Source organism: Stegostoma tigrinum, chromosome 3 (assembly GCF_030684315.1).
Source record: "Stegostoma tigrinum isolate sSteTig4 chromosome 3, sSteTig4.hap1, whole genome shotgun sequence".
Lineage (NCBI taxonomy): Eukaryota > Metazoa > Chordata > Chondrichthyes > Orectolobiformes > Stegostomatidae > Stegostoma > Stegostoma tigrinum.
In genome coordinates, this window is record NC_081356.1 from 15,377,615 (window position 1) to 15,400,908 (window position 23,294).

The 23,294-nt window shown below is 41.5% G+C and overlaps 1 protein-coding gene across 1 annotated transcript in view; it reads left to right on the top strand.

Moving 5' to 3' along the window:
* Positions 1-23,294, top strand: part of LOC125450811 (methylcytosine dioxygenase TET3-like) — a 160,569-nt gene that overhangs the window by 112,878 nt on the left and 24,397 nt on the right. The window contains exons 7-9 of the mRNA XM_059642595.1: positions 538-746; positions 13,439-13,589; positions 14,772-14,861. Of these exons, the coding sequence (XP_059498578.1) occupies positions 538-746; positions 13,439-13,589; positions 14,772-14,861 (450 nt within the window). The remainder of the gene's footprint in view (positions 1-537; positions 747-13,438; positions 13,590-14,771; positions 14,862-23,294) is intronic.

Genomic DNA, 23,294 nt, shown 5'->3' on the forward strand with positions numbered 1-23,294 from the left:
AGAATCTGATAACACAGGACATAGCCATTCGGCCTATCCTGTCAATTCCAGCTTTTTTGAAAGATTTGTTCCACTCCCTTGCCTCCCCAAAGATCTGAAAATCTTCCTTTGCAAGTATACATCCAATTTCTTCTGGAAAGTTGTCATTTAATATTGTTTCCACTAGCATTCCAGGAATTCCAGATCCTCTCACAACATAGAGGAAAACTTTCCAATCTGCAGCTCTTCCTAATTCCTTAAAACACCCACCACCCCCCCAGCTTTTAGCTATTATGTATTTGATTTGAAATTGTGTCCAATTCAGGAAAAAAAAGCAATGGAGTGATAATTGAAGCTTATGGGTAAATGTTGAAATACATGTTAGTAGTTGGAGTTAAGATATAAATAAACCATGATGTAACAGAATTGGGAAATAGGTTTGAGGGGCTGAATGGACTATTCCTGTACTCCTGTTCCTGAGTAATGAGCTGAAATGAAAGTCTGAGTAGGTAGTGGGATGAATTTTCACATCTCTTTTCTTAAAATCGCTGACTCCAGGTGATTCGACGAAGCTGTGTTGAAGAGAAGTTGCTGTGCTTGGTGCGGGAGCGTGCTGGCCATTCCTGTGACACAGCAGTGGTTATCGTCCTAATCCTGGTGTGGGAAGGAATCCCCTTGCAATTTGCCGACAGACTGTATGTGGAGCTTACTGAAACCCTGAGGAAGCATGGTGCCCTGACAAGCCGCAGATGTGCACTAAACGAAGAGTAAGAAATACAGAATTGTGCAATTTTTTGTAAACTTCCAGTGTGTCAGTGTTTGTTTGTAATTTGGCCGATTTAAGCAAGGTTACAGGCTGGGACCTGGAATAAAAGCCATTAGTGGTGAGCAGATGAAAGGCTGTGCTGTTGTTCGGGCTCTGTGTACATTTGCCAGAGTCTAGCATGGGCCCATAAAACCAAACTGATCTTTAGGCAGTATGGTGTGAGCTTTCACTCTGTTTCCACTCTGAACTCTGAATGCTGGCTTTGAGCTCCCTTTTCAGAATGGGTGCCACCCTCTAGTAATTTACCTCAACAAGCACAGCAGAGAAAATATGAATTCTTCAGCGCTTGTCTGTGCACTTTGAAAATTGTATGCTGATTTTCTGCCCGATTGTATAAAGAGGAAGCGGCAAGTGTCCATTTAGCTACACTGTTCTCACAACCAACCTTTATTTGGATGGTGTGTAAGATGCAGCTGGAGTCAGCAGCATTGACAATTGGATCTTTAGCAGTGTCAAGTACACAATACCAGTGAACAGCAAAGAGTACACACTGGAAGGTTACAGGCCAGAGCCTCTAACTGTTTCCTCGTGGGCCGGTTCCTGAATCCCATTTCCATCCCCATGCATGGAGTATTTAAAAAATTACAAATTTAGGTTTCCACTTGGTTACACATTGTGTGGGGATGAATCTCTCTTCTTCTTTTTACTTACTTGTCACAAAAGCTCCTGTAATTTCAATGCCTGTTCTAACACCTTAACATCCTATAAAAGGGAATCGTACAAGGTATCACTGCTATTTGATATGGAAATTAACTGGGTTATGCCAACACACATCCATATCATTTTCTCCAGATTTAGTCAAAACTTTTCTTCTCTCTTCCTCCACAAATAAAAACTACCAAAGTTTTGTAAAGTTTGAAACTTATGCAGTCAGATTTGTTCTCTAATCCACCTTTTTGGATCATTGTCCTACAATTCATACGATATGCTGGAAGCAAGGTTATTCAACAAGAAGTGCCTGGAAGTAATCCAACCTCCAAATTTCTAGACCAGAAAACAAACTCAATTGATCTGTAATTGTCTTAAGCCCTCCAAAGCAGTGGTTCTCAAATGTTTTTGTCCACAGTCATGCTGCAAATTACCTACTGATCCCATCCCACCTCTTTTCATCCGTGAATGCAAAGAAAAACCATTAGAATGAAAGGGAAGGTCACTGCTGCTTTTGGTGAGACACTGATGAGTTGCTCCAGGCCCGAGCAGCTTCGGTCTCTTGTCGAGCTCCATGCTTGACTGTCTCCTCTTCCTTGTTTTCAGCACCAGAAGTATAGAAAACCTTATGTTGCATTGGCACTTGTTGGGAACGGCAGCAAAATGTTTCAGACCTGACTGAGATAAACTGGGATATTTGGACCACATGGAAAGTCAAGTGTCTGTCAAACTTTCTTCATCTAATATTAGCCTCCATGGCCAGCAATTTGGATCAGCCCTCCACTGCTGATACTCTAAGGACCACTTTGAGAGCCAGTGCTCCAAAGAACTCAGGCAAGACAAGTGCATCAATACTGCTCCCTGATCAACAGATATGGAATTGGTAGCTTTTGTACACCAATCCAAAGCTAGCTTTGATCTATCTTGCAAGCCCAGTAGACTGAATAGGCAGGGGATGAAGCTTCCCAGTTTGTAACTTTTTTTAAGAGAAGAATGTATATACGAATGAGGAAGAGAAAGGTGGCAGTGAGGATTAGTGAGAGCAGGGAATAGATATGGGGAAATATGAGGAGAGAAGAAAGGGACAAAGGAAACAGGGCAGAGAAGACCAGGATGAAGGATAAAGAGGGGAAGAGGGAAGGGAAAGAATGGGAGCAAATGATAAAGTGAGGGGCGTGCAGGTGAACAGTGGGAAGCAAGAGAAGTAAGAATGTTGGGGAGGGTAAGATGGGAAGGGAAAGATTGCAGTGATGAATGGGTAAGGAAGTGCCGGAGGAACAGGACATTTTGTTTTATAAAGTCAGGGATTCGCTGGTATTGAATCCACCCAATATTTCTGGTCCCTGGCGTTTGTATTTCTTTTCACTATGGGAGACAATGCCTCTGCCTCTGGTCTAATGCTGTAAAACCATAGGAAAAAGGAACAGGATAGACTGTTCAGCCCCCTCGAGCCTGCTGAACCATTCAATAGAATCATTGATTTTACATGAAGAATGTTGGTTTTTCTCCCCTTTCCCCGTAACCCTTCATTCCTTACTGACCAAGAATCTATCTATGTCAGGCATAACTATATACAAGGACTCTGTCTCCACAGTTCTCTTTGGCAAGGTGTTCCAAAGACACTCAACTCTCGGAGAGAAGAAATTCCTCCCCATCACAGTCTTAAGTTGGTACCCCTTTATTCTGAGAGTATGCCCTCTGGTCCTAGGCTCTCCCACAATGGGAAACATCCTCTCAAGCCTCTTAAGAATCCTATAAGTTTCACTGAGAATATCTTTCTTCTAAACTCCAGTGAGCATAGTCCCAGCCTGTTTAGCCTTTGCTCATTAGACAAACCCTCTGTACCAGTGATCATTCTAGTGAACCATCTCCAAACTGCCTCCAATGAAATCTCTTTCCTTAAATAAGATGCACTTAAAATTGCTCACAGTACTCCAGGTGTGGCCTCACAAGTACCTTGTTCAATTGTACTAATTCTTCCCTAATTTTATACTCCAGCCCCCTTGAAATAAGGGCCACATTGCATTAGCGTTCCTGAGTACCTGCTGCACCTGTATGCTAGCTTTCTGAGTTTCATGCACAAGTACCCTCAAGTCCCTTTGTGTTGCAGCTTTCTACATGTTTCTCTTCACTTAAATAATAGTGTTCTTTTGTTCTCCCTTACAAAATGAGCAACTTCACATCTTCGCACATTATATCCTATGAACCAGTGTTTTTTCCACTTCGTAACCTTTGAATATCTCCCTGTAAATTCTTTGTATCCTCCTTGCAACTTGCCTTTCTACCTTTTCTTTGGCTCCAGTACATAGACTTCCTCCCTTTGAATCATAAACATATATTGTAAACAGTTGTGATCCCGTCACTGATCCCTCTGGAACCCTATTGGTTACAGGTCACCATCCTGAAAATTTAACTCCTTATCCCCAGGTGCTGTTTCCTATCCATGACCGTGTACTACCTCCAACACCATGGGCTCTTATCGTATGACTTAACCTTTTGTGAGGAGCAGAGATACACAAGGTGAAGCCATGTGCTAAGAATTCAGAAACATCCAACTTGCCAACCACAAGAATTTTGAATTGCTAATTTTAATAAAAATTAATCTGTATGTTGAGTTCTGGTTCCCATTTTTACCTCTGTCCATAGCCCTGCATGGGTACCAAGTCATTAAGCATCACCCTGTGTGTATTTTCCCCCAGCAGTCTCCCACAATGCCCAATTCCTCGCCGGTCTTTTTTCAAGCTTAAGCGTCATTAACACATCATTTCCGTCCATTCTCCAGAGCTAGAGGCAGTTATCACATCAGAAGACTTTTAATTAAACATAAGCATATATTGACAATGTGAGTGGAACATGCAAGCACTTCGGTATTTTTATAAGCTGCTTCTTCTGAGAAGTACTTTCTTCTAAATGCATGCCTTCTTTTCACCAAAATAAACACAGACAGATGTAAAGATTCTGTGCCGATGATACCCACAGACAGTCAACGATAATTGCATACACTTCAGTGAGAAGCTTCTGGAACTGACTGTGGGGCCAGGGATTTCAGTTTCAGCTGTCATTACCTGAGGACATAGACTCTTTTCCATCCGTAATCTCATAAATTCCGAGGGTGCGGTCACTTTAATCGTTTGGAAGTAAAGATTCCATCTGTACAGGTGTGATAGAACACCCTTCTGCTACAACAAAAAGAATTTTTTCAGTAGAAGTGAACGTTGCTAGTTTTGACTTTCTCTGCAGGTGCCTTTGGAATCCTTCTACAATTGATTTTCTGTTTTTTTTTGCATTTCTGGGGCTTTTGATGCAGTTTGCAACTCGGGCCTACGCTTGCCCGACATGGCAACTGTTTGGCATTGACTAGAGCTCTCCTGGCAAAATAGTCAGGTGTTATTCCCAGAAACACCACAAACCCAACACCAACACATCTTCCCACTTGTGATAATAAAGAGCTAGCAGCAAGCCGATGAAGGATTGGGGAACAGAATTGGAGTTCTGTCCGGGAACATGTTCGGTGCCACACTCAGAATCCCAGCTGGTGATTTTTGACTTCCTGTTTGCTACTGATTTGAAATTCACAGGTTTTGAATGCTCATACTCTTGGTGCAATCAAAAAGACCTCTATTTTGACCTCTAACCAACAAATATTAAAAAAAACTGATGCTGGAAATCAGAAACAATAACAGAAATTGCTGGAAAAGCTCAGCAGGTCTGGCAGCATCTGTGGAAACAAAGCCAAGATTAACATCCAGTGACCCTTCTTCAGAACAAACGTTTCACTTTTGCTCAGGTGTAGAACTCTAGTGCCACCATTCATTTTCCATATAGAAACGTAGAATCCATACAATGCCGATACAGGCCATTCGGTCCATCGAGTCTGCACCAACACTCTGAAGAGCATCCCCCCGGACCGTGTACTTCACCACCAATCCTACATTCCCAATGAATAACCCGAATTCAACACGCTGACTCCTCCTGAACTCAAGCCCTTACCCATACGTCAACTGTATACCCCCGTTCCAAGCCCTCCCACTTTAACTTCCCTTACTGCCGAGCAGCACCGCACTCGCACCAAACGTCACCCACCCATTGTCACCCGAACATTCACCTCTGCAACATCTCCCTGCTGAATATTCCTTCCTCAACCAGCACCATCTCCCATTCCATTCTGTATTGTAGCAATATTACATTTTATAAGAACCAGTCACCAGTCTCTATAATTGCCTTCCAATGAAAACATAAGCGGGAATGCATCTGTTGTAGAGGGGACAGAAAGGAAGCATTAAACTGAGGTGAGCGGCAATCATTTTCCAAATGCAAAGTGCAATCTGTTTGAAACCTCACCAAGCCATCACGCTCCTTCGGTAATGAGTGCCGCAGTGTTTGATAAGTCTTGTCTCATGTCCCATGTTGAAGCAATATTGTCATGAGGCAGCCTGACTTCCACAGAATATCAACCAAAAAAAAACTGGAAAAAGCCATGTAGGAATTTCTTCAAATGCGAAGGTCATGAAATGGTGTTCAACATGCACGTGAACTTTGGATGGCCTTTCCAGAATTTAGGGATTGTGGAAAAGATGATATGGCTTCCTAACAAGTAAACACAATTGGAAAATTGATCCTTATGTGCTATATCTAGTACAGTTCTGTCTGCTACCACATCAATAGTCAAATACCAGTACTAAAATAGAATGTGATTGTATCTGATTATATTTTGTTCATGGGACAAGGGAGTTCCTGGCGCATCTGCTGGATATTGCCATCCTGACCAACTCTGCAGAGACATTGTTTGGCAGGCCTTGTGCTTGAATTTCAGTCACTATGATGAAGATGCTTAGAGGAACGCTGCTGATTGCAGCCCCAGGCTTTTGACACAATGATTATGAAAAGGTCAAAAATTGGGATGATACAAGGCTGTTGTGTAAGACAGTTGACTTGAAAGGACTAAGTCTGAAGCCTTTGTACATCTCCACCAACTGAGATTTACATGACAGTCACTAGGAGGAGCTAGTCAGTTTTAGTTATCTGTTGTAGTTGTCCCAGTCTGTTAGTCTTCCCTGTACTGATAGCAACCAGCTAACTTAGGATAGCTCAGTAGCTTTTGTATACTACCAGAGTCTCTTTCCATGTGCAATATTGATAACCAGTGTTTTAAACTCATGGCTTGGGGAGGTGGTGGCACAAGGGTAATGTCACTGGACAAACAGGAGGCTGGAAGAACACAGCAGGCCAAGCAGCATTTCAGATGTTACCCTTCTTCAGAAGTGGATGTGGGGTTAGGGGAAGTTGCAGATAAGGAAGGGGAAGAAGGTGTGGAGGCAGAATGGTGGTGGTAGCTATGACCTGGTTGATCGATGGGAGAGATGAATTTGGTTGGTGACTGGAGGAAGGAGGTGGGGCTGGAAGGTGAGGCAGGGGATGGTTTGGAAGGTTATTTGACATTGGAGAACTCAATGTTGTGTCCTCCGGGCTGTAGGGCGCCCAGGCGGAAGATAGGGTGTTGCTCTTGAAATTTGCATTCTGGTCCACTGTGACACTGGAGGAGGCCGAGAACGGACATGTCGGAGGGGGGAGTGGGACGGGGAGTTGAAATGGGTGGTGACCAGGAGGTTAGGTTGGCTGTGTTACAGGCTAGGCGAAGATGCACAGCTTGACCAGTAATCCAGAAACCCAGGCCTAATGCGTGGAAAATGGAGAAATTTGAATTCAGTGAAAAACCTTGAATTAAAAGTTAGTCTGATGGCAGACACTGTTGAGTGTTGTGAAAATCCATCTGCTACACTAAGGTGCTTAAGGGCAGGAAATCTGCCATCCTTACGTGGCTTAGTCTACATGTAGTTCCAGCCTAACAGCGATATTGCTGAATCTTAACTGCCCTCTGGGCAATTAGGGACGGGTAGTAAATGCTGGTGCAGCAAACAACATCCATGTCCTGTGAACAAATAAAAAAATGCTAATGTAACTTGTTATCTGAGGTAATAAACTTTAAAAAAAACTGGAAATCCAAAATGACTAAAAACAAAAATTGATGGAGAAACTTCAGAGAAGAAGCGTTACCGGACTCAGAACGTTTACCTCTGTTTTCTCTTCACAGATGCTGCCAGACTTGCTTAAGTTTCTCCATCAATTTCCATTTTTGTAATAAATTACTTCTTGTTACTCAAGTGTCTGTTCAGGACTAGTTGTGGTAAATCCTTCATCACTTAATGTTAGTGAGTATGTAAACTGTAGACTAATTTTATAAGAATTGTGGTGTATGAACACAGAGGAGATCCAGGCACCAGATGAGGATATCTCTTGCAACGTGATGACAACAAAATTGATACTCAAGAAATCATCAGCAGTGCAAGAATCTGGAGCTCTTTGGAGACAAAATAGAAGAAAAGATTTGAGTAAAAATGCAAGTTTTTTTTAAGAATTCAGCAACTTTTTAAAAAGGCATACAGATCCAATCAACTCCCGCAACAGTAACATGTGCAGCCTGTCACTCTAGGGCTGGTGGAGCAGCAAGCAATCTTTGTTTGAAAGCTTAAATCAGCCGGAACTAGCAGAAAAAAGAACGCACATGGAAAATCTTGAGGACCAGACAGAGTCTCACAGAAGCTACAAGGAGATGTATCCAAGTTATGAACCGCTCGAGAAGTGGCTAATATTGGACTTTAGAAGCAACTTCTGCCCCTTAGAACAAGCATGAAAATACTTCGTTATGGCAGAATTCTGAGTTAGCAAGCTGAAAAGTAGAAGGCTTTAAATCTTTACATTTATTACATGAACATCCTTTTTATTATTAAAAATAGTTATTATAAGCTGCAGAAAATTCCTCAGACACTATGATATTTCAGGAGACATGATTCAAGAGGTTAGAACCTAAAAATTGAAGACAGAAGATTTCAGATTCAAAATGACTATTTTAAATAAACCAAATTTTTATTCTATAGTTGAAAACACTTAAAGCCAGGACATCGTTTTCTTCAATTAAAAAGAGAGTGATTCATTAGTGAAAAAGCAGGAATGGTGCAAAACATCTCTTTATCCATGTAATGTTGATGAAATGACTGCTTAGCGTTTTTACAGTCTTACATGATTGAAAATTACTTTCAAAGTTTTATTAAAGGAATACATCAGGAATTCAAAGTTATTTTAAGAAAAGCTTTTACAATTTAAAGCACATTAATGATTGTTCTATAAGAAGATGTGGAAAAGTAGAAGCTTTAAAATTGTACAAATCAACAACAATATATAACTTTATTAGAAGATTTATCTTGCTTTAAAAGTAATTAAAATTTAATTACAATTTCCAAAGCAACTCTTAAAGCTGGGAGTTTTCTGAAAACTTTCATAGGAATAGACTTGAAATACAGTTCAAACTTAAAAAGGAAAAGCCAATGATACAGCAGAATTTAAATAATATTAAAATGTTTTCAGAATTTTAAGGTGAACAATTTAAATTCAACAATAGAGAACATTTTTACATCTGTAGACAGATTCAAAGTTATCCATATTTCAGAGACAGAATTAAGTTGGTCAGCATGGACGAAACAATTTTTGAGACCCATAGGATTACTTGTTATCTGCACCTCAAATCACAAACAGAACAAATCAAGTGTTCTATTCTGTGTGACTAATAGCAGACCATGTTATTTTCAGAGAAAATGTTAAAGATGATGCTGATGCCTTTAATAATGTCTTAAAAAATATTTGACAGCTATCTTATTTTGTGAACTAATTGCATTATGGAAAGACCAAAATTCAATAAAAGTAGTTTCCAGGAGGACGTTTTGACAACCTCTGTTGATGATAGTTATATATGTTGTCTAGATGTTTTGTAATTGGAGCATTACAACCAGAACTAATTAGAGATAGAATTGTTGTCAGAATTTCTGATTCTTCTTTTTCAGTTCTTCTAAAATTAAAGGAAGGTCTCACATTGGGAAGGCTGTACAGATTGTGTTAAAAACTTAGATTTGGGAAAACTCTAAGATCTGGGAAACAGAAGAACAAACTTACTCAATCAAAATGTGTTCACTTCATAAGGTACAAACACTCCAAACAGTCACATGATAACCAAGGAAAAGTGTGTTCAAAACTTTTGGTGCTCAGAGTCACTGTCCAACAAAACACATAACCAAAATTAATGGTTCAGCACTATTACAAGAATAAAATAAAACCAAGAACTGTGGATGCTTGGAAATCTGAAACAAAGCCCAAAATTGCTGGAGAAACTCACCAGATCTGGCTTATCTGTAGAGAGAAAGCTGAGTTAACATTGTGGTTCTAGTAGACCTTTCTCAGAACAGGAATATCACTTTGCAAAAAAATTGTGTCATTTTTAAAGAATAAGCAAGAACCAGAAGCAATGTTGCTTAAACAATGTTGTACCATCTGCACAAGAAGTCAATACTTTATACCAAAGCCATAAAAAAAGTCTGCCTTCCAAGTGTTAGAGCCTGTATCCTGAGGTAATAATATTGTTCCTTGAGAAGAAACTAGAGTGTTTCCAAAGCAAAATAACCGACCCCTTTGAACCATGTGAATGAATATTCAATACAAGTTTGATACAGGATGGAGTGTCACTGTGTTATCAAGTGAAACTCCTTGGTTAAAATCTTGAACTTACAAGTAAAGGAATGTTAATAACGTGTTTGAAATAAAAATATCAGTTTGCAGAACTTGTACATTAATAATCAACAAACAACACTAGTGAGGAAGAAAGCATGTTTTGCTTTAAAACTTTTGAAATTTGCTGAGTAATTTCACCCATCTCTGAGGACAACATCACTGAGCCAAAATAATACCTGCCAGTCAGAAGATGACTTCACAGGACTCATAAAAATGATCACTGATCTCAAGAAGAGATATATACCATCAGCTGTACTGGTGTTTTATTACTCTTTAATATTTCTGACAAAGAAGACATCATTGAAATCAAATGGTGGAGAACTCTTTATTTATTCTCCATCTACAATCACAGAATTGTTATAATATTGAAGGATGCCATTGGGCCTAACATGGCTGTACTGGCTTTCCAAATGAGTGTTATGACTTTGTGTCATGTTCCCTCCTTCTCCTATAACCCTTTACATCTTTTTCTATCCAAACAATCATCCAATATACTCTAGACTGCCTTGATAAACCAGCCTCTACTACACTTACAGGCAGCACACTCCAGATCCTAACTACTTGCTGTGTAACAAAGTCTTCCCTGTCATCACATTTGTTGAACATCTTGTATCCAGGAATATTTCACAGCTAGTCCTGCTCTACCTGTGCTTGTTCTCTGCTATAGCCACATCATAATTGCACATGGTAATCTGAGCATGTAACTCATCAACCTTATTTGCCAGACTCAATGCATTCACAAACATGCACTGCAATCCTGATTTTAAATGTTTTAATTTCTTCCTTATCCAACCTGCACTTATTATCTTACTGCAGCTAGTTCTCCTATAACACTATAATTGTGTTCTCGTGTGACCTCATGCTATAGAAAATTGCATTTTTTGGAAATCGCTATAGAAAATCACTATATCACAGCAGAAAGTTTGCATTATCAGAACAGCATCCACTATTTATCAACTGCGTTACAATCATTTTGCGTTATCAAAACATATTATAGCTGTATTCCCTACCCTCGTGTTAACTATTTCTCTCACTGTTTTTGTGTGTCTGCTGTTCATCTCTGATATTTTTTCCCACATTCATACCACTGTGGTTTAAAACATCCTGAAAAGCACTGGCAAAACACCCTACAAGGAAGTCAGTCCCAGTTCTTTGTGGGTGCTATCTCTCCCAGGCTCAGTCTCGGTGTTGCAGGAAGCTAAAGAACTTACCCCCTGCATAGCCTTCCCAGCCACGAATCCATCTGTTGTGTCCCCTCCCTCTTCTGTACTTACTTGTGGGTAGACTGGGAGTAATCTGGAAATTACTACCTTTAGAGTACTAGCTGATTGATTTGATACCCAGGCACCTAAATTATGACTGCAGGAATATGTCCCCCTTCTACTGGTACCAATGTGGACCAAGATCTCTGGCTGATTAATCTCCCCCAGAAGAATATTCTGTTACCTCCCTATGGCATCCTTGATCCTGGTACCACAGAGGCACCAGTCTACCCTGGGGTGAAACAGCCACAGATTGGACTGTCTGTTCCCCTCATTAACACATGCCCCTTTCACTATTACCTTTCCACTCTTCTTTCCCTCCTGTACAGCTGAGCACCTGCAGGGCCATGTGCTTGCCTCATGTGCACTCTTCTGAGGAACTGTTACTTTTACCCATATCCAGAATGGAAAACCGATTAGTGAGCAAAATTGTCACTGAAGATTCCTCCTCTAGCTACTCGGTTCTCCTGCATTGCTTGATAATCTCTAACCGCCCACAGGCTGCTGTTCCTGTGCAATGACCACGTAATTAAACATGCTATTGATGTAATCCTTTGCTTGTGCCACAGGGATTCTTGCTGCCATTTGGGTTCTGAAAACCTGCAGTTCAAGTTTCTTCAACTGATGACTGTTCCTGTACAACTCCTCATTGGGGTAACATTAAACACTCCATGGACAAGTTAACATCCCATACCTGAAGCTAACTTTTGGACTACTTACTCTAAGAATTATTCACTCTTACTCAGTGTCCAGCTTCATTTTGTGTGATTATAAATAGGACATTTAAGGATAAGAGTAAGAATTGATTTCTACAGGGTGAAAATTTTTATAAAAGGAAAGAACAAATCCACATTGAACTGCATCAACTCACCAACCTCCCAGCACACTCAAGAGCAAAGTCATAATGACAAAAGAGTATTTGAGTCCTGAATTAATCAAAAACAAGAAAAATCTGTAAAGCAAAAGACATTGTCACAAAACACTGCTCATCCTGATCTACCTTGCAACAGCATTAAACAAGATTACTTCTCCCACCTCAACATTCATCTTTCATCACGCACATCGAAGCAATCAGACATCATTCTGATATGATGATGCACCAATGTCATCGTTTAACAGCAAGAGATATGCAGGAAATAAATGACCACCGGTCTTTCCAGATGTTAATATTCAACTTTCTTGCTCAAGTAGATCACCTACTCACCTAAGTCGACATGATTTTTATAAATTCAGAAATTTATGAGAAAAGACAGTGATAAACCTGATACTCTAAGCAGTTGCACAATGGGTTAAAACAAGGGGAAAAAAGTTTGGGTGGGGGCCATTCTGAAAGGGTTGACTCTGAAGCCCTTGTATAACTCTGTCCACTGAAATATATATGACTCTGTCTGCAAAAAGCTGGTCAGTTTTACTTGTCATTTGTCATCCTCCACTGTTAACAACCATACAACTGAAGTTAGCCTGTCTTTTACCAACTGTAATATAGCTGAGTAGTTTTAACATAACCTGTTAGCTAGCACAGCAAACCTTTTATTAACCGGCAGCCATGGGACAAGGGATGTGCCAATTGATCTAATATTCTGGTTGATCAAGAAGTCCACATAATCAATATAAAAGCACACACTAAGTAATAGAAATGTAATGCAGGGGTATACGTGTCACTGTTAGACTCTGTTTACAGCATAAATAACAAATAACAACGCAACTCTGCCTTAAAGCCTTCTGGTTTGCACCCTCAACTAACTACTTAAACATTATGGAGATTGCAATAATACAGTAAATGTCTGGTATTTTAGGTGTATAATTTATACCAGTTTATCGGGAGTGCTGGTTCATAAGGTGCCTGTTAAAATAAAGCTTGCTGTACTTAATAAATTACTTCTTGTTATCAACGATCTCTTCTGCTAAAGACTGATCAGCAGTTAATCCTTCACCAAGTAACACTAGTAAGTCCTGTAGACTAGTATTACAGGAGGAATTCATGGCAGCATATCTCCCAAAAGGAGCTCCTGGCAAAGTGGTACCAGCTGAGGATATCCCTTAGTCCAGATGCCTAATGTCCAGAGACCAGCGCCATCAAGCTGTAAACCTGTTCTTTTTCCTGCAGACGAACGTGTGCTTGCCAAGGGCTAAACCAAGACACTTGTGGAGCTTCGTTTTCCTTTGGCTGCTCCTGGAGTATGTACTATAACGGGTGTAAGTTTGCAAGAAGTAAAGCCCCCAGGAAATTCAGGCTACTCGGTGATGATCCCAAAGAGGTCAGTGGTAACTCAGCAGGCCATTGAGCGTTTGTTTTGTAAGGCTCTTCTTCTGTCACACAGGTTAGAATTTCACCATTTGGCATTCTAGGCAAAGGATGTCTCACCAAAGATGCATTTAAGGAGGTGGGGTGCATGCAGTCCCGGTTTCCCATCCATTGGCTTTAATGGGTCAAGGATTGTTTGCCCACATGTGCTGGTTTGAAAGGTTAGCTGGAAAAGGCCTCGCCTTGGGAATGCTGAGGTGGATCATTCAACTCTCTGGAGTTGAATTTCTGTCAGGTCCCTGTCTAGTGAGGTTTCTTTGCAATTGAGCAGTACGCTGGCTCAGTGGTTAGCACTGCTGCCTCACAGAACGAGGGAGCCGGGTTCGATTCCACCCTCGGGCGACTGTCTGTGTGCAGCTTATACGTTCTCCCAGAGACTGCGTGGGTTTCCTCGCACAGTCCAAAGATGTGCAAGTTAGGTGGATTCGCCATTCTAAATTACCCATAGTGTCCGGGAATTTGCAGGTTAGGTGGATTAGCCGTGGGAAATGTGTTTACAGTGCTGAGGTAGGGGTTTGGGTCTGGATGGGATGCTGTTTGGAGGGCCGGTGAAAACTCGATGGGCTGAATGGCCTGCTTCACACTGCAGGGATTCTATGACAATTTCTCCTATAGATTTGGTGCAAAGTTTGAATCCTTCTGCAGACTGTCAGAACAAGTGAATATCAGTGGTCTAGCTGTGAAATCTGGTTGACATCAGTAGGATGACTGCATCTGGTTGATGTGAATGACCCTCTGCAAAAACAATGACAAAACACCCTGCAAGGTAGTCAGGCTCTGTTCAGGTCACATCTCCCCCAGAGCCAGTCTCAGTGCTCCAGAAATCTAAAGCTGTCCCTTCTTCGGAGCCGTAAATTTATCTGTTGTACCCTCCAACTTCTGTACTTGTGTGTGCCCTGAGAGCCTCTTAAAAGCCTTATTAATCAGCTTGTGACATCTTCCACTGCAAAGAGCAATTTAAAGGGATAACTGTACAATTCATGCATTGTTCTTGGGGCAAATGAGGCATTCCAGTTCCTAATACAGTTCCTGTTCCTACTCTGACGTGCAGGATTGTGAAATCTCTCTGAAAATACAGCTTTTGAATTCTTCGGTGCTTCCTTTTCTGATAATTAATTTCTATCTTTGTGTTCAGGAGGAAAAACTAGAGTCGAATCTGCAAAACCTGGCAAACCTGTTGGCACCTGTTTACAAGAGGTTTGCCCCAGAGGCTTTCAGCAATCAAGTGAGTCGCTGCCTTGTTTAATTTCACATGCCCACTTCTTCCAGACAAGTAAGGTAAATGTTCAGAGACTTAATCAACAGGAGTGCCAATGGTTGTGGAAGCAGAGTCTCAGAAAATTTACCTCAAAATTCTATTGTTTTTCAATACTGCTGACAATAATGGTGATCCAGTTGTATTAGATACAATGACAAGACTTTGATACGACAGGGCTACTCAAAACTACTTATAGACACAGTAGGACATAATGCAGGTTAATTTTGACTTTGAGTGATGGTTTTAAAATGCACAATATCAATTGAGCCGCTTTCCTGATGTTGCAGTCAATGGATAATGGGGCTGATTCAGTATTGTTCTTTTTACAATATCAACCAAAGTCTCAAATAAATCGGATGAAGTTAAAGGAGTTAAAGAAGAAAATGTCAGCGGACATTACTGCCAGCCTGGTTCGAAATTTAAGATTATGTCAGGAAGCACTTCTTCACACAAAAGGCATTGCAAATCTTGAACTCTTCCCCCCAATAAGCTAATAAGGTCAGTGGAACATTTTGTGACTGAGATCCATAGATTTTGCTTGGATAAGGCTTTTAAGTGATCTATAGCAAAGGTGGGGTACATGGAGTTGCAATATGTGATTTAACTGAATGGTGGAATGAATTTGAGGGGCTGAATAGCCTATTCCTGGTCCTGTAAAAAAACTCTCTAGATCATTTGAAACATAATTCCTTATAGACTGTAAGATCCATAAGTCTGAATGGGATATTTTGTTTTGTTTTTTCATGTTCCAGGTGAGTACTGTTTGATGCATCACTTTATACTGCTTATAATCAGCTAGCCCGGATTAATATGGAGGAACCTGTGAGAAAGCTGCATGCTTCATGTCTCACATCTCAGTGGGTGCAGCCTGAGGTCCCTGGTGGAAGCTGGCACTCCACAGCATGCTTCCTGTAAGTACAATGAGTTCCATCAGCTCGCAGGCAAAGTTTGTCCTGTCCATGCATTCAGATGAACACAAGTGTTTTGAGGACAGATTTCAGCAAGGTGTACATTTTGCATTTGCTTCAGCCATAAGAATTTTCTGATTATTTTGTTGTGAAGAGTAGTCCAACTGGATCATCTTCAGTGACTCATCTGTGTGATGAGCCTGGCATCCAAGTTGGAGGAGCTGGGAAGACAGAGGTTTCCCTGGTACGTTGTAAGGATCTTGCCTGTCCTCTAAATATGGAATGTCACAGATGCCTTAACTCAGCACTAGGAATGGTATATCTTGCATACATTGCCCGAGTCGGATGTCCTTTAACAAAATCCAGCTGGAGCCTGAGTTGACTGAGATCCACTGCAAACGTCTCACACCAACCTGTGGGTCTAAGTTGCATGTCTTTTTTGGATCATCCACAGGATTAGAGTGACATTTGTGTTTTGGAAATGGGAGTGCGGGATGGCATAGGGGAAATAGGTGCCACGTTCCTCAACTCATCTCCTTCAGCATCAGTGAAGGGTCGACAAAGAAACAAATATCTCAGCTGAAAGACTTGCAGAACTTGTGTTGGGAACGCTTTCCAGCTGATGAGTGAGTCGACAATGCATTTTCACAGCAATATCTATTCCTGCAGTCCTTGGTTTGATGTTGGGAATATCAAGAAGAATAATGTGGTTCCAATCATCAAGCAAATATCAGCGGATGAAGCATAGATCTTTGCTTTCTGAGACTCAGATGAGAGTCCATGCTGCTGAAGACTATAACAATAGCAGAGAGATAGTCACTGAACTTAGCCATTTCCAGTTGTCGTTGGTGGAATCATGCAGTTGGGTTGCTTTAGCCAAGCCAGTGAAAAAGACATTGATGTAAACTCCTTCACCTAGCAGATTTCAGCAAGATTATGGTGTGAGCAAAGATGCTGTTAATCACTGGAAAAGAAAGATCTATCATGGCAGTATTGCTAAAAATGAGCTGCAGTCTCACAAGTGACAAAGTAGTTTTCTAGTGCTTGCTGAAATTGAAGTGAAGTCGATTGCAGGCATGTGGCCTATATTGTGTCAGTCAGGAATCAACTCCACATCTGTTTTCCAGGAATTTCACATAGTCACACGTGATACTGCTGGTGTAAGTTCCTCATGTACCACGCAAAATGGTATCATCTTTCCACACAAAAACAGGTTGGAACATTGAATCTTGACAGATCCTGGAACAGAACAAGTACAATGCAGGCAGGGGCTGTTTAATGCCGTACACAATTCAAGGCCCAGGAGGTTTTGACATTTAGGCCTCACCTCCTGGGCCCAGTCTTTCTCTCCTGAACTTGACACATTGCACGTCGGCCAGTAGAAGTGACATTTAAATTGGCATTGAATCACCACTGGAACCCCACTGAGAGAAATTGTGGCGTTGGGCTTTTAGCATCACTGTCAGGGATGGCGAAGTGATACTTTAGTCAGAGGAGGATTCATCGATTCTCTGTGGAAATACAGAACGCTTGGTCCTCCTGGGCAACTCTCAGATTTTGTTAGGAAGCTTAATTTTTCTGAGCCTCTGTTGGGTGTGAATTCCCCTTTCTGTATATTTGACCATAATGGCCTCCTCCATTTAGGCTTCAGATTAAAATTAAATTTAGAGCCCGGAAATACTGCCTAAGCCCAATTTGCATGTTTAATGAGAGGCCTTTACTGTCTTCTACTGAGCCTGCCATTCATGTGATCAAGATCGCAGAACAATCAAGGTGGACTGCGTGGGAAGTCATGGCAGCTATTTTACCTGCCTGTTTAGCCTCCAGTCTTGTCAGAAGAAATTTTTGATGATCTTGAAGTGGCGTTTCCAATTTATAGTTGCATTCTATGTGCTACACAGCAAAAGCATGTTGGTAAACAACAGCAACACTTATTGGAAGAAGATGAGGAAAGGCAGCAACCACTTTCAGCAGAAACGACCCAGCTATGAGCATTAATTAGTTCATGCATTCCTCGCAACGCTCTTGACTGCTGGATGACCCTATCGCCTATCACTTCCGTTTTTCGCTTCTTAATCACGACTACTTCAAACATCTTTAAAACCAGCCACCTCTGTTCTCCCAGAGCACGTCGAAGCATGGTGTGATGGCTTATGTTGCTGAGCTCTGCAGTCTGCCTTTTCCGGTCTATGCCAGCGTTGAGTGAGAGTTCTCTTCATTGGAGAAGTAAGATGATTGCAGATGCTTAAGTGACATTGCAGATGTGAGACTGCGCTTAGGGGATTTGACAGCAGAGGTGTGCTGGCTGTAGCAGTAGTCCTGTACTTCATGTTCAACTGAGGGAAGTTAAATCCCAGCAGAAATCGTCAGTAATGCTTATTGCTTAAAAGCTGTTTTACGTACCGCTGACCTGGTTGTGCATTGAGAGTTAGCAGCTAACGTGGAGGTACCCTAACCTGCTGTCAAGGCACCAAACATGTTGTTTGGGCATGATAGGCTACCAGGGTGGAGCTGAAGTTTGACATCATCAGTGGCTTTATAATTCTTATTGGATGTTGCTACTGGCAGGGCACTCCTCACTATGACCAGTTCTCTTTGTAAGCAGAGTAATGTAAGACCACCAGCTTCTTGAATTCTTTTTAATGCTTGTCTTTCACTTTCCTCTACGTATGCTGAAGCTGCAAAGGTTGTGACTTGAAGCACTGAAGTCTCAGTGAGAAAGGCTCATTCTGACATGAATACATCATTTATCTCCAGCCCCAGGTGCTGACATCATTGAGTTGACAATTTATTAGCCACGGCACATTGCTGTATGACACCGTAAGACTCTTCATGGCATGGGTATTCTTGGTGCATATGTCATAATGCTAGCATCTAGGCCAATAAAGCTGGGAACTCCCTGCTACCGTGCACAGGGTTAGGATGGGTGCTTAATAAAGCAGGTGCATTGAAATCTTAATATCTGAGCATCACTGCAATTCACCTGGCCATGTGAGATTTCCATGGCCTGACCAACATCTCTTCTTTAATCAACATCACAAAAGGACAGGTTATCTGGCCAATATCACATTACTAGTGGATGGTATACTCTGTTTCCCTTTTTGTCAGTGCCCTAGAGAGTGAACATTAAAAGTGGTGGAGTAGTTTGCTTGGATGACTTTGAACTTATTGAATATCGTTGGAGCTATACCCATCCTGACAAATGGGGAGTTTTCCATCACCCTGCTGACTTGTCTGTTGTCAATCGGGACAGGCAGTGGACAGTAGCATTCCCTGTAATTTGCTTTTTTTTGCATACATCCAAGGACTGTGTGTGGTAACTAGAACCAGGAGACAATGCAGTGATCTGTATCAATGCGTCAATCACTAGGCATGGAATGTTTGCTGCGTGCAAATTAAGGAACATTGCGGAGGAGATAGGAGGTGAATTAGTCACCTAGCCCCTGAGCTACCCTTGTAGCAACAGTGTTTATTTGGCTTGTCCAGTTTAATTTCTGGTGAATGATGACCCCCAACATCTTAACGTGTGCAAATTAGCTTCTGCTTTTCCTAAATTACCACAGTAACTACACTGAATTTATCATAAAGCACTTTGAAACATCTTTTGGATGTTAAAAATACTATAAAAAATGTAAGATTTTTCCCTCCCTACCCTTATCTGCTTTCTGGAAGGGACCACTCTCTCTGTGATTCCCTTGTCCACTCCACACTCCCCTCCAGCCCCACCACCCCCACCGCTTTTTCCCTGTGGCCTGCTCTGCATTGAGGAAACCAAGCGGAGGCTTGGGGACCACTTTGTGGAACACCTACACTTGGTTCGTGACAATCATCTGCACCTCCCAGTCGCGAACCATTTCGACTCCCCCTCCCACTCCTTGGATGACATGTCCATCCTGGGCCTCCTGCAGTGCCTCAGTGATGCCACCCGAAGGTTGCAGGAACAGCACCTCATATTTTGCTTGGGAACCCTGCAGCCCAATGGTATCAATGTGGACTTCACAGGCTTCAAAATCTCGCCTCCCCCGATCGCACCCCAGAACCAGCCCAGCTCATTCCTACCTCCCTAACCTGTCCTTCCTCCCACCTATCCACTCCTCCCACCTCGAGCCCCACCCCTGTTTTCCACCTACCAGCCTCGTCCCACCTCCTTCACCGATCCATCCTCCCTGGACTGACCGATCCCCTCCCTAACTTTCTATGTAAACTCTCCTTTACTGGCTCCAAACCCGCCTCTTTAACCTGTCTGTCTCCTTTCCACCTATCTTCTCGTCTATCCATCTTCTATCTGCCTCCCCGTCACCCTATTTGTTTCAGAATCCCTTTCCTCTCCCCCATTTCTGAAGAAGGGTCTAGACCCAAAACGTCAGTTTGGCCTGCTGTGTTCTTCCAGTTCTACACCTTGTTATATAAAAATGTAAGTTTTTTTTCCATTTATTCTTCTACTTGTTCCTCCTTTGAAATCGCACTTACCAATATAAATACCACAACCTCTCTTTTACATGCTCTTGGTGGCCCAGGAATCCCATCTCATAGAGTCATACTGCACTGAAACAAACCTTTCAGTCCAACCAGCCTATGGAACATAATCCCAAACTAAACTGGTCCCACCTGCCTGCTCCTGGTCCATATCCCTCCAAACCTTTCCTATTCATGTAAGTGTCTTTTAAATGTAACTGTGCCAGCGCCCGCACTTCCTCAGGAAGTTCATTTCACACGTGAACCATCCTTCTGTGTAAAGCATTTGCCCCATATGTCTTTCTTAAATCTGTCTCCTTGCACCTTAAAAATATGCCCTTAAACGAAATCTTACAATTTCGTACAAACCCTAATTTCCCATCAATCAGACTTTATATAAACCTTAATCTTACATCAGGTCCTCCCTGACAAACCCTCCATCTAACATAAAACATATCTGAAATAAATTAAAACTCGTAATAAGTTACACAGGCTATTTCTTCTCAAGCATTCAGTTAGTTACCTCTTGAAATAATTTCATCAAATTTTCCACGTGACTAAAGACATTTGGTTTGTGGTTTTTGTGGAAACAAACAGAAAGTTGACATGAACTGCACAAACTCCTTTGAAAAAGTCTTTAGGGGCCTATGAAATGGGATGGCAATTTGACATTCATTACATAGTGCCAAGTATTTACGCCAATGCCACCCTCAAGCTAACTGATCTGTAATTTCTGGCGTTCTAACTCCTTCTCTTGCTCCAGAAACATGAATATGTACTCCCACCTGTGCAACTAATAAGAAAGCTGCATTTTTGCTGTGCCATCTTCACATGAGGCATTCGACATAGATCCTATCTGCTGTTTCAGGTGGATGTAAAAGCATAATCTGTCATTGAGTGCATGGCCATTTCTGGACCTTGCTGTGCACAAGTGCAGCTGAGGGTTTGCTACATTACAACAATCACAATGCTTCAAAAGTAACTATTTAACTGCAATAGGCTTTCGGGTGTTCAGAGGTTGTGAAAGATGCTATGTGAATGCAAATCATCCTTTTTCAAGAAAAAGAAGTAGATTCCAGAGTTGACCCTCAATAAAAGCAGTATCAAGCAAATATTATTCCAGTGCTAAGCTCATACCAACTGAGGCTATGGACACAAGTGTAAGAAAGTGATATGATAAAAGTGAAGTTTTTTCTGCTTTTACTCTTAAATCTATTAACCACTATCTTTTGTCAAAGCAGAACTCATTAAATCATGAAATCGCTAAAGCACAATAGCTCTGCCATTCCCTTTCTTACGCCCCCTGAACTTGTCACTTCTAATGCTTTAATTGCTGAATCTTGGATGTAGCCTGACCCCCACACTTCACTTTGGCTAGAAGCACAGAGATCCATTACTGTATTGAAACAGCTGCTGCCCTTAGAAAAGATTGACGCAATTGGCTTTCTCATCCATAATACCAATTGCCTTATGTTTATTCGTAGAAGGAAAATAGCTTTTCAGTACTTACATTATCTGATATTGATACATTAGAGGGTTTGGGTGATTGGCATTTTTATTAGCCTCCGTGAAAGGAGATTTCTTTTAAAGGAGTTGAAAGTATGAATGTATGTCTTTTTTAAAAAAGAAACTTCTTTAACATTCTCTACTGTCATCATATGATTCATTGGTTCTTTACAAAGTGTATGATGGATAAATGTACATGGAAATGTTACAGGTTGGCATGGGTGATCTGAGGGAAGAGAGGTGTGGAGTGGTTGGAGGGTTATCGCTTGGCATGATGGGTAGAGGACTAGGGATAGGTGGAGGAATTGCTTGGTGTCGAGAACACAGATAAAATCTTTCCAAGAGATAATGGGAACTGCAGATGCTGGAGAATCCTAGATAACAAAGTGTAGAGCTGGATGAACACAGCAGGCCAGGCAGCATCTCAGGACCACAAAAGCTGACGTATCTTTCCAACTTATCTTTCAAAAGGCTTTCTCAATCAGACGTTAGCTCATGACCCCTCTGATGAGCTGTTAACTACAAGTCCTTTAAAAGTTAGATGAACACCATTGGTAGGCTGTGACTGTCCCCGCAATGAAGATGACAGGTCAGGAATGTAGCCTCATAATATAAACCTTTCTACACCCTTGTCCCACATTAGAAACATTTGGAGAGTATGGAAATAGGGTTATAATACCAGGATGAGCTCTGGCTGCCATCTCAGCCTCATCTCCTTGACTCCATGCAAATCTAGTCCTTAATATTTCAGATTGATATATCTTAATTAGAGCTAAATTGTATTCTGTACAGGAGAAAACTGAAATATTTAAAATGAGAGACAAAGTGAGGCTGCAAGTAATGGTTATAAAGCAACATGGAAGTGAATAAGAAAATAACATATAAATTTGTTTCACTTTTACTCATTTATAGGATGTGTATGTCACTGTCTAGGCTAACATTTGCAGCCCATCCCTAATTGTCCTTGAAAAGGTGGTTTTGAGCTGACTTCTTGAATTGCTGCATATGATGTAGGGTTACCCATATCCTTCCTGCTTGGAAGGGAGTGTCAAGATTTTGACCCAGTGAAGGAAAGCTGATATTAATTTCAAGTTGGAGTGATGTGTGGCTCGAGGATAACTGAAGCTGATGGTGTTTCAGTGAATCTCCTGCCCTCGTCCTTGCTATCATGGTTTTGGAAGGGGCTGTTGTACATTTTGTAGAGATGACTGTGCTGCGTCTGTGCATTGGTGATAGGAGTAAACGGTTAAGGGATGGATGGGGTGCAATAAAACAGACTGCTCTCTTGAGGAGTAGGAAAGTTGATGTTTCCGGTTGGTACACTTCTTCAGAAGAAGGGTCCTGACCGAAACGTCAACTTGCCTTTTCCTCTCATGCTGCCTAACCTCCTGTCTTCCTCCACGCCACGCTGTATCAACTCTGACTCCGGCATCTGTAGTTTCTGCTGTCTTGGTTGGTGTTAAGCTTCTTGACTGTTGGGACTGCACTCAACCAGGTAATTGGAGAGTATTCCATCCATTCCTGATTTGTT